At 31.9% G+C, this 14,306-nt stretch overlaps 1 protein-coding gene across 3 annotated transcripts; it reads right to left on the bottom strand.

Moving 5' to 3' along the window:
• Positions 1-632: 632 nt before the first annotated feature.
• On the bottom strand, positions 633-11,689 carry LOC145056799 (xanthohumol 4-O-methyltransferase-like). Of its 3 annotated transcripts, none has more exons than XM_079004519.1 (3): positions 11,450-11,637; positions 8,695-9,446; positions 633-1,041 (listed from the first exon to the last, which is right to left on the bottom strand). In XM_079004519.1, exons 2-3 carry the CDS (start codon positions 9,439-9,441, stop codon positions 745-747), a joined length of 1,044 nt encoding a protein of 347 aa, XP_078860645.1. In that variant the 5' UTR covers positions 9,442-9,446; positions 11,450-11,637; the 3' UTR covers positions 633-744. The 3 variants fall into 3 exon arrangements, 2 of the variants coding, with proteins under 2 accessions (XP_078860645.1, XP_078860644.1); XM_079004518.1 differs by having other exon boundaries at positions 8,695-9,487; positions 11,450-11,636; XR_013685923.1 differs by lacking the exon at positions 8,695-9,446 and having other exon boundaries at positions 902-1,041; positions 11,450-11,689.
• Between the last annotated feature and the right edge of the window lie 2,617 nt (positions 11,690-14,306).

Raw genomic sequence — 14,306 nt, 5'->3', positions numbered from 1 at the left:
AGATCCTTGAAGCAATCATATTCCCGTTATGTTTCTATGCCTTGATAGGCTACATGAAAAACCGTTATCGTGTTTTGGGAATGAAAGAGAGAATCGCCCCTTCTAATTTCTTGTATACTTTCACAACAACTAATGGAAATACACCGCATTAAGATATTTATACTTGTTATTTCCATCAATTAACACTTTATAAAACATGAGGATATAAACTGTAAATATACTTGAAACATAAAATATATTACAGAAACATGAGGAAATTTCCATCGATTCTATTGCCCTTTCATCTAAAACTACAATCCTTTCTTTAGACATTAAGTAGGAGCAAATCCTTTCTTTAGACATTAAGTAGGAGCAAAGGTGATGATATCGATTAGGACATTTGGATTAAAACTCCACTACTAGTTGGCCTCAATAACAGTTAAAAAACTTCGTATTACATTCGTGGGGTGCTAATATAAAGTTTCAAGGGGCTGGTAGATTTAATATTTGCCATTTTTGCTATAGCTGTTAGCAGGGCTTGGGTTTCTTTATGTACTACTCCATGTGGTTTTATTTTTACACAGTTATTAATAATATTCTGCAGTTTAAAACAAATAATACAACCTGAAAAAATCTATACACAAGACAAAACATTTCATGAACTATTTGGTTTATCATTAATACATTAGGAACAATTTCCTACACAAAAATCACTTTGGCTTAGAACCTCAGCATTCAACATGAAAACTTCACAATACAAATTAATTATGGAAAAACCTCGATAATCGACACAAGCGCGGGTATCTTAATAATATTGTAACGGCGAAAGCCACATTCACCAAGAAGTTTTTTCCACTCGTTTTCAGATCGTTCTCTTCCACTAGGAAAGAATGCAAACATTACTAGATCAAATGTAAGGCGTGTGTAGTTGAAAGGATCATCTTCAGTTGAGTGTTGCACGATCTCCACAATAATGACTTTTCCGGTTTCCTTAGGTATTGCTTTTCGACAATTTTTAAGTATCTTAACGCAATCATCATTGCTCCAATTGTGCAAGATCCACTGCAAATGCATTGAAAAACTAATATCATTATGTATACTATAACATTCTTTGTTGTTTCATTGTCCGTAGTTATACAATCCCTTAAGAAATAAGTATCTGTGTAACATTGCAATTTGCATGCTCAGGCTCTATTTGGTTGTTGGAATTAACAAATGCTACGGGCTAAAGATACTTCTTAATGATAATTCTAACTGTTAGCATACTAGTAAGTTTATTGGGCTCTTTTGGTATTGGACTTTTTGTCTAGCTGTTTAGGCGTTTAGCTTAGGTTAACCCTTGATGACTTTTCTATTTATAGTCTAACTTAACTTTCTTTGTAAATTCAATTTCCCTTCCAATAATGAAACCATAGATGTTTTCTATTCATAATATTATTAGTTTAAAGTAGCTTACATAAACAATCTGCACTAACACTCAAGCAAGCCTAAATTGTCTACTTCTCATTTCATTTAGTAAAAAATTCAAATATTTAAGTGTATAAGAGCATTTATAATAGGGTAGCTTTTCAATCAACTTATTGGTGGCCCTCTCATCACCACATCAACATAGAAAAAAGCTTTATAAACATCCCTAATGAGGAAGCTTTGAAAATCACCACATCAACATAGAAAAAAGCTATATAAACATCCCTAATGAGGAAGCTTCGATGCATAGCTAATTTATGTGCCCTACTCATATCAATTTATAAAGTAATTAAGTATTATATATATTATTAAAATTATGTAAAAAATCTATTCATTGAGCTTATATATTTACAAACAATATGAAAAAGGTTTTCGATAAAAAGATATCATTATAGTTTTTTTATTTTTACTATGAAGAGCGTATTTCACCCAATAAGTTTTTGAGAAATCTACTATTATGGATGCTCTAAGGTAGTCCATGCAGTGCAATATATAATAAGCAACTCAAGTCTTGTTTATACACGTGTGTGTGCGTGGCTATACATGTGAGTGAGTGTAATTTCACAGTTATAATCCATACATGATCCATAATTTTTCTACATCACTTGTAACACCCTTATATTCGAGTCAGTCACTTAAGATATAACAAACGTTAAAAATGATTTTTTTTAATAGAAGACTATCTAGGATAAATACTATTAACCAAAGTAATAGTTTATGTCAACAATTATAACCTATTTGACGTAATAAAGAAGAATTATATGAATGTTATGTGTTTCATGATTATTATAATATAATAAAATAGGAAAAATCAGCCGAATCGCCCGTAAATTGTAAAAATAAGTGCGCCGATATATATATATATATATATATATATATATATATATATATATATATGTAGGGTAAAGTGAATATACCCTTAAGGGTATATAAGCTTAGGTACCCAAACACACCATAATACATTGTTTTGTTTGATATATTCATTATAATGTTCTTAAACTTCAACCTCTAACTTGATTTACTTTCAAGATTTTCGAAATTTCATTATTATCTTTCTCCTACATCACATCTTTTTGTCGAACACCTACTACGCTTTATATATTGTAGTTGATAATGAAAATTATGTAGAGGAAGATAAATATGTAATTTATAAAAATCATGGACATAAATCAATTTAAAAGTTAAATTACAAGAACATTGTACAATTAGAATGTATTATATGATATAAAACGACGTAGTATGGTGAGTTTGGGTACCTAAGCTTATATACCCTTAAGGGTATATTCACTTTTCCCATATATATATATATATATATATATATATATATATATATATATATATATAGAGAGAGAGAGAGAGAGAGAAAGTACACGTCTTCACGATCCCGAAAATATAAATTTCATAGAAATCCGATTCCATATGAATTAGATATTATTTTTATAAGATATAAAAGTTAGTTACGTACAAGGAATGTGTGACGTAAAAAGCTACGAATTGAATGGTTGACTTTTAGCTAAAGCCATGAAAAAGAAAATCATAGTACTCTTTAAAATAAGAATTTTGAGAAAAAGAATGCAAAAAACGGAGTCCATACGAGAGATTTATGATTTTAGCAAAATCATTTAATTTTATAAAAATATGGACAAAAAATAAAGTCAAAATTAGCCAACGGAGTCTAAACAAAAGTTGTAGATCTCGTCGACAGCTACGCTCGATATAAAGAATGTCAATAATGGAGTTTGTATGAACGAGTTATAATTTATAATATCATATTTACATATTAAAATAATGTATAAATCATATATACGTGTATGTGTGTGTGTGTATATATATATATATATATATATATATATATATATATATATATATATATATATATATATATATATATTACTATTGTAAAAATCCCAACTAGGTCACGATTAATCTCCGATTAATCCCTAGGCGCTACTCGACTGATTACAGGGTGTCTAGCGATTAATCCTTGCATACATAATGAGTGAAACATTATAAAATGATGAAATTTTAACATTTTGAAAAAGTTTTATCTCAATGGAAATTATTTAAGGCATGATTAGTGTTGCATTAATCATATTAACCTATTTTGTTATCAAATTAGTGGTATTTACGAACTTTGACATGATATTTAGTCATATTTAAATTTTTAAAATTCAACAAATTAGCAATTGATCGTCCCAGATTAATCCCCCGATTAATCTCCGCCTAATCGATTAATCCCTTAATCCTAGTCTACCGACTAGCTAACGTCAAGCGTTTTTTACAACCTTGATATATATATATATATATATATATATATATATATATATATATATATATATATATATATATATATATATATATATATCATTAGAAAGGTATTAACACTGCAGTCGTTATAAGACTAGCATTGAGTATTTTCGACATTATTTTAGTACAAATATCGTTAAATCTATTTAAAATAGTATTATAAATGGTTGTTTAGTCGTTTAAATAACTATAAGCTCATTTAAGTAACTATAGATGGTGGTTTTTGAAAATTCAATTACTATAGGCCCTTATATTTTTTTCACCATTCTCTTTATTCAAAAGTCTTTCTATTCTTATCCTTGAGCATTTCGGTCCCTCTTGATTCGAATTCTCTTTCTGTAGTTTTAGTATAGTAAGGTGAGCGCTGAGGCGATAAAAGAATCTTTTTAGAAAAAAGATTGAACGACGAAGTTCTGACCACAGAGTTCTAAGTTTTCGCTAGAAACCCTTTAAGTTGAGCTACACCTATTACACTTTAAGTGTAACTTATGTTTAAATTTATTATCATTAATATGAACGTATAAACAAGATTTATCAGTGATCCCATGTCATTATGTTGATTGATCTATTTACCGTGATGATGTCTAGGTTGGATTTAGTGAGGTGTTTAAAGTGAGATTTCCAAACAATATAATTTGTATACTAAACGGACCCTACTTCCGATATGATCCTACGTGGTTGTCTCTTATCAGCTATAGATCATTAGACTTTGAATTAATGATGAATCTAGACTAATAATTAGTCGCAATAAATATTAGAATAAGACTTAGTGATAATGATACTAGGTTACGTCAAAGGAAAAGACAGTTGCTAGAAGCGAAGCTCTGTCCAAATTTCCAATCGTCACTTTAACAAGTGAGTGCATAGTTACTTTCATCTTACACATAGATATGAAGTATTTAATATTAATACATGTTATATGTGCTTATTATATGCCTTCCTGATATCTATGCTAGATGAACGATTTATACATGTTTTACTTGATTTAAAATGTATATGTATTTTTATACCTATAAATATATTGAGAGGTGAAAGACGATGTCACAACTAGAAATTTTTGTGCCTTGTAAACTACAACAACTAAGCCAAATTATGAATCAAAGACACAAGAGCATGTATGATGCATACTCTATGACAATAAAATTTCAAACAAACACCCCATGCAAGCATTTCAAGTAGTCAATAAGCAATTAGAAACCCTATGAGTTCTTATTTAGGTCCATTTTGGACTAGGAATTCCTTATTGGGCCCAATGGACCAATAAGCTTCCAATTTGACCATCTTGGGCTTAGAACTCTTAAATGAGCTCTAGTTGGACCCACTTCCATGTATTTCAATATTTTGGGCCATATTGGGCCTAAAATGAAATAAATTAATTACATGAACCATTTTGGGGCATAATTTACCTAATTTAGCCCCAATAGGTCATAAAAATCCCATTTATATTTATTAGGACCAAAAATCACTCAACATAACTATGAAATTGGGCTTAAGCCCTTAAGGCCCAAAAACTCTCTCTTTCCCTCCCATTCTCGGCCCAAGCCCAAGGGAAGGAAGAGTTGACTTTGTGTGTGCCACCTCAAAATTATTCAAGGGATTTCCATGTAAGAGGACCCATACATCCATGCATTTCCCATACTTCCATGCAAGCCCTCTCTTCTTCTTCCTCTCTCTCTCTTTCTCTCGGCCGAATCCAAGCACACACACACATTTCACTCTCAATTCTCTCAAGAAAACTCTCTCATATTTCCTCCATATTTTCGAGATCTAAGAAGTGTTCAAGGGGATTCTTACATAAAAATCATCATCTAAGGTAAGATGTTGCTTAGATCCATAAACTAGTTATTTCATTCCATTCAAGAATCACCTCTTAATCCATTCAAACTTATGATTTAGCCCCTTAGAAGCATCTAAGTTCGAGATCTTCCAAGGAGGGTTGCTAAGGCCGAATATTCTTCTCATTTTCCTTCCAAAACCGAAACCACACCCAAGGTGAGCCTCATACCCCCTCTTTTTCGGTTTTTATAAGTTTTTGTGGGGGAGAATACAAGCAAATGTGTAGATCTATGAGTAAATGTGTGCCTTGTGTGATTTTTATGCTTACATGTATGATCTTATGTGATTTGTGATGAATATGTTAGCCAAAAGAACCTAAAAACTGAGATCTACAATATGAGGAATGAAATAAACATAACTTATACAATTTCACACTAATCAAGTCAAGAAAAATAGTTTAGTTGGTTAGAATGAACATTTTTGGACTTAAAACCCATTTTTGGGCTCAAATTGTCAAAAATACAAAACTAAGGGGCCCAAAACGACAAATGATAATTTATGAAGGTTGAAAAGAGTCCAAACAGTTTCTAATATAAATTTTCTGAATATCAACACTTTTGAAGGGCTAAAAATGTAAATTTTGAACATAATGGGCTAAAATGGGCTTTTCGGCCCAATGAAGCCCCAATTTGCGAGATTTTTGAATTTGAGGGGCTAAAAATGCACATTTCTGTAAAACAGGGGATTACAAGTATACTAAAACCATTTCAAAGGCCAAAAATTCTTTTCAAATTAAAAAGGGACCAAAAATGCAAAAATTTTCCATTTTGGGTGAAAATTGTAAAAGTTGTGAAAATGGGGGTTTCAACCGAGAAAATTTCATTTTTGAAGGACTTAAGCTGTTTATCCAGTAAATTTGGGCTGAAAATGTCTTTTCAACAAGTTTTGCTACTAAAGTGTCAAGAAAAATGGTTTAAGGACTAAAATGGAAATTCTTTTATATAAATGGTTAAAAGTGTAAATTTTATCCAAGAAGGGGCATAAAAAGGTAAACTCTAATTTTTAAAACAATAAATCCCTTAAGATAAAATACGAGTACCACGGCTACCGGCGAAACGTAATAACTAATACACTTTCAACACCAATATCGTTACCAAACGAATTGATTCGGTCTCGAATTAATAACGAACCAAAAATCAATAAACAATCGTACTTCAATGAACACGTGAAATTTACGAGAAGGAAATATTCAATATTTGGGCTTGAAAGTTTCAAATCGTGCTTGTTGGGCCTAGCTAGCCCAATGACATGATCTTTAGGCCCGAAGGGAACGCGCTTACATATTATTGGGCCTTCTATGACCTAATTCCATGTAAAATGACTTTCAATAGCTTTATTGTGCCGTTGGGCCCCAATGGTCCTTTGGTACTGCTAGGAAAGTCGAGAAGTCAAATGCGAGTCGGGCCAAGTGCCTTTCGCATTCACGATAGCCTTGAACGACTTATGGAAATAACGGGGGCTTCGTACCCTCCTTTCTCCTCGGTTGTGGGGCTATGAGAAGTCAGGGTGGTTGGATTAAGTGAGTACTACGGACGACGCCTAAGGGATCATTGTATTTGGTAGTTATAAACTAGACATTTTCATTAATGTGTGATTATAACGACTCACAACCCATAATTAATCCAATGTCATCTGGAATTATCGAAAACAATTGTCGTATCGGTATAACAATAAATAAGACATGTAATTTAATGTATTAGGAAAACATCGGGTTTTCCTGGGGAGTTCAACACTTTTACCTATGTGATGTATACAAAGTCTAACAATTATTCACGTTTACAAAAATCAACAAGCATACTTACGGATCTTCACACTTTTTTTTATATACAATACTCTTTTCAGAAAATATCGGATTTTCTGGGTTTTCAAACTTCACAGAAATCATTTTTGTTTCAAACATTACTTATGAACTCACCAACATTTCATATGTTGATGTTTTTCCAAAATACTTGTATTCTCAGGTAACAGGTAAATCGAAGAATATGTATCCAGTGATGTCATGATGTTTTGTTTAAATTAGTATCGAACGGTTTATGTTTTGGAAATGTAATGTTAAAACAATGCACTGAATGTAAACAATATCAGTTGCAATATTTCAATGCATGGTGATGAATGATGTTATGATTCATGTATAATCATTGTGATGGTATTCAATTAAGTCACAATAGCCCTCAGACGTTTCCGCCGTCTGGTTCGGGGGTGTGACAGACGATGAGAATCCTTGACTTTAACGCTGATCCGGTCATCTAATAGAGTATAAATGACAACAACAGACGATTCTAGACACTCCAGTGGAACGCTAGCAGGCTCGCAACCTGTAGGTGTTTTTGAACTACGTATACACCAGATGCACTCTAATAATCCTGACCGTTGTGCCTAATGGATAACGTTGGTAGCTGTGCCTAAAAGACAACATTGGTAGCTATGCCTAACAGATAACATTGGCAACTGTGTGTAATAGATAACAACGGAAGTTGTGCCTAATAGATAACATCAAAAACTATGGACTTAGTGCCTGTTAGATAAACCCTGGCAGCGATGGACTTCGTCCCTTTTCCTTAGGACAATCCTTAGGAATGAATAACTGAAGAAGAGATGATTCTTAGGGAAGATCCTTAAGAATAAAGAAGATAATGGGGATGGGAATTGGGGTCAATTTTTTGATGATTAAACATAATAATTATATTATTGTGGGTTGAAAACCGTATGTACTCACCAGGTTTCCCAACTTGACTCACTCAGTTTATTGTATCACAAGTAGCGGTGCTAAAGATACATTATGCTGAGAGATTCAAAGAGTATTAAGCCACTAGTTTAAATTACTATAAGGCTTCTAATATTTCGTTATGTTTATGTTTCCGTATTGACGATGACATCCCAATGTTTTAATATAAAAAAAATACATTTCTTCGAAAATGCTTTGATAACATCTTTATCATGTTTTCTAGGAACAAATTCCGCAATGCTATTCTTCAAAAGGATACTTTGATTTTTAAATAAGCATAAACAAATCGGTCTTTTCTAGCCATGAAAAATGGGGATGTCACATCACTCTTATTATAAAGATAAAAGATGATAACTTCATGAACAATTAACAAAACTTACCTTCATGAAGATTGTTTCTGCATGAGGGATGGCCTTAAACATGTCACCAGCAACATGAGTAACTCCATCATATGTCGGCGCAGTGGAAATTACATGTGGTAAATCAAAGTTGATACCCTTAAGATGTGGATATGTCTTCACAATCTCAGATATTGCGACACCAGTACCACCTCCAACATCAACCACACTTCCTTTCGACCCAAGAAATCCATCCTTGTAAACTGAGATGATGGCATCCATAGTGATCTTAGCAGTACATGCCATACCCTCATTGAAAATCCTATTGAACCCGGAGTTAAGCAATGCAAAATCAAAGAATTCTTCTCCATGGGTATGCTTAAATGTCGTGCCACCTTCTTTAACCGATTGACTTAGTGCATTAATAGGCAAACTAATGACTGGATTCGTAAACATCATAACCAATGGTGCCAAAGTCACATTTGTACTCGATAACAATAACTTAGAGCAGTGGTTCAGGGAGTAAAGTTTTTCTGACCCCTCACCATCTTCTTCATTAAACACCTTTCTATAGACCATGAACCTCATGAGTCGTCTAAGCCCATCAACATCTATGGAGAGAGATTCGATGCCACTTGCTATTTCTGATAATGTTGTAGGGCGATTGTTATTGCTTATTATGTCAGGAATACAGAGCTCAACACAACATCGTAGAGCCATGCCGTCAAAAGCTCCATATAGGTACTGCCATATTTGTGCCTGGCCTACTAGCATTGCATCGTTCTCCATTTCACCTTCAATTGTCATCAATATTGCTCTAATTTAATCTTGCACTCTTTAGCAGATAAGAAAAAGTTGATTAGACACGTAAAATGGCATGGTCTCCATCTACACGATACCTAATGGAAACCAACGTGGGTCTCCATCTGGATTTCGGTTATATTTTAAATAAATATGTTTGTTGTTCACTATTTTTTAAAAGATATATGATGAAATGCAAAATTATTACGAGGAAATCAATGATTTAGTTCATTAATTAATTGCTAAATTATCAATACCGTTGTTACTAATTTTTACAAATAAAATGCTTGGGGTTTGTTGCTAGGGAGAGTTGGCTCGATCTCTCTTTGGACGATATGCTAAGAACAACCTAAATTACATCATATAGGGCTTAGGGAATATGTGATTGTTATGTACCTAAGCTTATATATAGAACCCTCCAAACTATGTAGTTTTGAAGAATTATATTCAAACTAATCATGATATCTCACTTACTATTATTCTTTAATCATGTAACTAGCTAAACCGATTGAATTTATGTTCTTTTTCTTTATTGTGTTTAAGAACATAAAGTATTAAAAGTCATGACCGTTTAATCAACTTTACTAAATTTTAAATAAAAACTAATAGAATAAAAGATAAAAGAAGAACATGCAATAAGTCAATCAATGTTTTCACAAATCATTGGATATAGTTTTTCAATTTAAGGACAAAACATTTGAGTTATATTCATTAAAAATATATTTGTTTTTCACTTTTACTATAAACTTTAATGATTTTTTTTGTAATAAAAAGATATATAATTGATCTTTTTCATTCCATAATTTAACTCAATTCAATGGTATTATACTAAAATGAAGCTAAGAGAAAAAGAACTTGGATTTGTTTTATTTAAAACTATGTCATTTAAAAGGTTTTATACTTAAGCTTAGGTACATAACAGCTACATATTCACTGTTCCTATATATATATATATATATATATATATATATATATATATATATATATATATATATATATATATATATATATATATATATATATATATATATATTCTAATAAAAGAGTAGAAATTTTGCCATTTGTCATTTTTTTTTTTAATTTTTAGGTTCTTTTCTTCTACTCTCTAAAACTGATACATGTTGTTGTTATTATTATTATTATTATTATTATTATTATTTATGATTTTACATTTACATATAATTAATTTATTTTTTAAGTTCTTTAAAATTAGCATTATTAATAGAGAGTTTGAAATTTAAAATATTTGGTAATCAATTAAGTGATCATTGATAGAAAAAAATAATTAATTATAAATAATTTCGTATTATATTCATTTTTTCTCATTTTTATGTGTTTCTAAACACCCTTTTATAAAATTTGTTTAAAATATTTTGATTATAATTTTATCTAGGTTATTTTAATTTAAATACAGGGGTTATATATATATATATATATATATATATATATATATATATATAGAAAATTAATAAATTATTTAATAAAATCTGAATTTTACAAAACACTATATATAAAAATTAGGAACCGTACAAATTCATTGAATTAATCAATTGGTGTTGAACTAGATTATTGCATCTGTTCGGTCACAATTGAATTAAATTTAGATTGATTATATAGGTCATATGTTATATTCATCTTTTGTTTTTCACCATTTTTAGAGGTTATACTCATATTTCATGAATCAAAAACAATGTTCGGATATAATGCAAAAGGTGCAACTTAAAAGATTAAAAAGCATGCGGAGAAGAAGGGAAAGAAGATTTTCCCAGCGGTCCCAACATTAGCTCCCCGTTGCTTGGGGGAAGACCATGAGAGATGCCCTTATCGACATGTAAGCTCAATAAATTCATAAATTCACTTATTTATAAATTTACAATTGACAATTACGATTCACAAAATAGGTCAATAATTAGCTATAACATCACAGCATCATATATTTTGGGTTATATAAGATTAAGTTACAAACATAAAACTAGGTTAGAAAATATTTACTCACAATAGGAGGAACGATGGTGAGAGTTCTGTGTTTATTTTATTTTGTAGATCCGCAGTCCACAGCGAAACGAACGACGGAGAGTCAGAGAAATCCAGATGTGTGTATCTAGCAGAGGGGAGGAGAGAAAACACAGTTGGCAAGTTGGGCTAAGAACCTATGATATTTTTATATGCATTTAAGTTGTGTCTTTTAAAAGAAGAAATATATATCACATATTTATTATCTATTTAAGGGGTGTCTTTAAAAGTAGAAATATCTATCACATATTTATTATCTATCGACTAAATTTGTTGTCATAATGCATGGATATAAGTTTGATATCGATATTCATTCGATTTTATGTGAGTGTTCGTATTTTGAAAAAGTATTGTACCAAAAGGCCTAAGATAGAATAACAAATTACACGTTTTGCACATGTGTTTTTGTTTTTGAATTTAATAGTCCATGATAAAGATAAAAGGACACGTTTATTCCATGTATTTTTGTTTGGAATTTAATTAGTCCACCGTAAAGATAAAAGGATTGATATACCATTTATTTGAGTTGTAAACTTCCAAACGAAACAAAGGTTTACTCATGTTTGTTCGTTAAAGTTAGCCGAACAAATGAACAAATAAGCGAATGAGTTTTCTTGTTCATATTCGTGATCATGCTAAACAAACATAAATAAACATAAACAAACATAGATAACCAAACATAACTGAAAATATATGAACATAAACGAACATATAATATAATAATGTAATAAACAACATATATGAACGTAAAATGAACTTAAATAAATGAACATGAACGAACGTTCACAAACATAATTGAACGAACGAGACTATTATTCATGTTTAGTTAAATGAATGAGAATTTGTGTTCATATTTGTTCATTTATTAAATAAACGAACTTTCCGCTGAACAGTTAACAAAAAGTTTGTTAAATATTTGGTTTGTTTACAACCATACCCTTTATGTTTACAAATTGATATCTCCACGTGTTTATTTGATTTTTCAACTTATTTTTTATTTTTTTTAATTTTGACATCTTTACCCTTTTTTTAAAAACTAGAAAAAAACTCATGCTACATAATGTGGTTGGTTATTTTAAATGTATTATCGGTAGTTTAGAGAAAGCCAGAGATCAGAAGCGACAACTCCACAAAATATGATGGCAGAATTGTGAAGCTCGTAGAACTTTTTTGTAAATTATGTGGATAATTTTTGTAATTAGTTTTTTACATAAGGGTCAAACATGCCAAAATACAATAATGGAACAAATAGGGACTATTTTGGAAAAAAATTACTATAACATGCGTGTTTCAAGTTGGATCAATGTAGGGATTTAAAGGGTCAAGAGCATGATTTTTGGGAAAAACTAGGTGTCACCACATGACCATAGGTGGTCACAACGTGACAAACCAATTTGAGAACACGTACCGGGAGCAATGTCACGACATGACATGTATATGATCACGACATGCCAAAGGGTGCAACCTAAGCCTATGATATTTTTGGATTTTCTTTGTATTTAAGCACCCTAAACTCGGATTTAGTGTAATATCCCGTTTAAAATAAATAAAAATAAATAAATAAATAAATCCTAAAACCCCGAATTTTATATTTTTATTTTATTTTAGCCCTAAATTCGCAATAATTTATCAGAATGTTAGTCATAAGGAGTTAAATGTTATAATTTATGGAATTTGGGGTCTATTTTGTAACAATTAGACTAGAATGTAAAGAAATTCATGGACCAGGGGTTGTTTGGTAATTAGTGGATTTGATTTGAAAATGAATTGTGAAGGCAGGACTGAAAGTGTAAGAGAGGGGCTTAAGTTAGAAGTTCGAGACGAGACTTAAACATGTTCCTCTTTCACCCCCTTCGCTTCATCTGTTGTTTCATCGGGTCCCATCGCCGCCGCTACGAGCGACTGTCCTAATTGCCATCATTTTTCCGATTGTCGCATACCACCGTGAGTGGGCGGCTGTGTGGAGTTCATGTTTCACGTGTGTGTGTGTGTGTGTTGTTGCTATAACCCCCTCTTTTCTCCATTCCTTCTGAAACGCCACAGTCGTCCGACCACTGCTTGCCACCACGTGGGTGGATGTCTTTGTGTGTAAATTTGCATGTGTATGTGCGTGTTGTAATGATATGATGTCGTATGGATATTGCTTGGCCGGGAAAACCGAAGAAAACCCACCACCACCACCACCGTGAGGTGGTGGCTACCACCTCCTGCCACTGTCTGCCACCATCTTGGTGGCTGTATTGGTCATTTTTGTATTCTTTTTAGTGCTAGTGTGTGCATGTATGATGTAGGAACTTTTACGTGTGCTTGGTTGTTGGATTTATCATTCGAAACCGCCTTCACCGATGTGTGTGGGTGGCTGCCGCCACGGACTGTCGCCGACCACCACTGCCCAAGCTAGCAGTGGGTGGTGTCTGAATTATTAAACATTAAATTACCTAAACATTTAACTTTAGTCTGAGTGACATGTGTTTGGGAAACCCTAATTAGGGTTTAGAAAACCATAATATCAAGAAAACCTTAGTTTTGGAGTTTTTTCGGGACCCCACGTTAAAACTTTTAATTGAACTTTAAATTATACTCGGTAATGCCCTATGATTAAATTAATGCAATATTAGACTTAATGAATTAATTGCTTAAGGGGTTAAGTGTGGAACACTAACCCTAGTGTAACGCCCTGTTTCGAATCGTTTCTAAATTTGGTGTAGTGATCAGAGATTGGGTATTAGTGGGCTTGGCACCCTTGAAGAATTGAGATTTGGACTCATTTGGGGGTATATAATGTAATTTGGATAATTCGGGTATTCAGTTTGTGTTTTGGAGTCAAAGGGTATTTCGGT

The sequence above is a fragment of the Lactuca serriola genome, chromosome 6 (assembly GCF_051521515.1).
Source record: "Lactuca serriola cultivar US96UC23 chromosome 6, Lser_US96UC23_V15, whole genome shotgun sequence".
Taxonomy (NCBI): domain Eukaryota; kingdom Viridiplantae; phylum Streptophyta; class Magnoliopsida; order Asterales; family Asteraceae; genus Lactuca; species Lactuca serriola.
Note: the sequence above shows the minus strand (reverse complement) of the source record. Positions and strands in the feature narration are given on the sequence as shown.

Coding starts and splice junctions, on each gene's coding strand:
- LOC145056799 (XM_079004518.1), bottom strand. CDS start 9,459: ATGACAATTGAAGGTGAAATGGAGAACGATGCAATGCTAGTAGGCCAG. Junction 1,042..8,694: donor CAGAAACAATCTTCATGAAG/GTAAGTTTTGTT, acceptor ATGCATTTGCAG/TGGATCTTGCACAATTGGAG.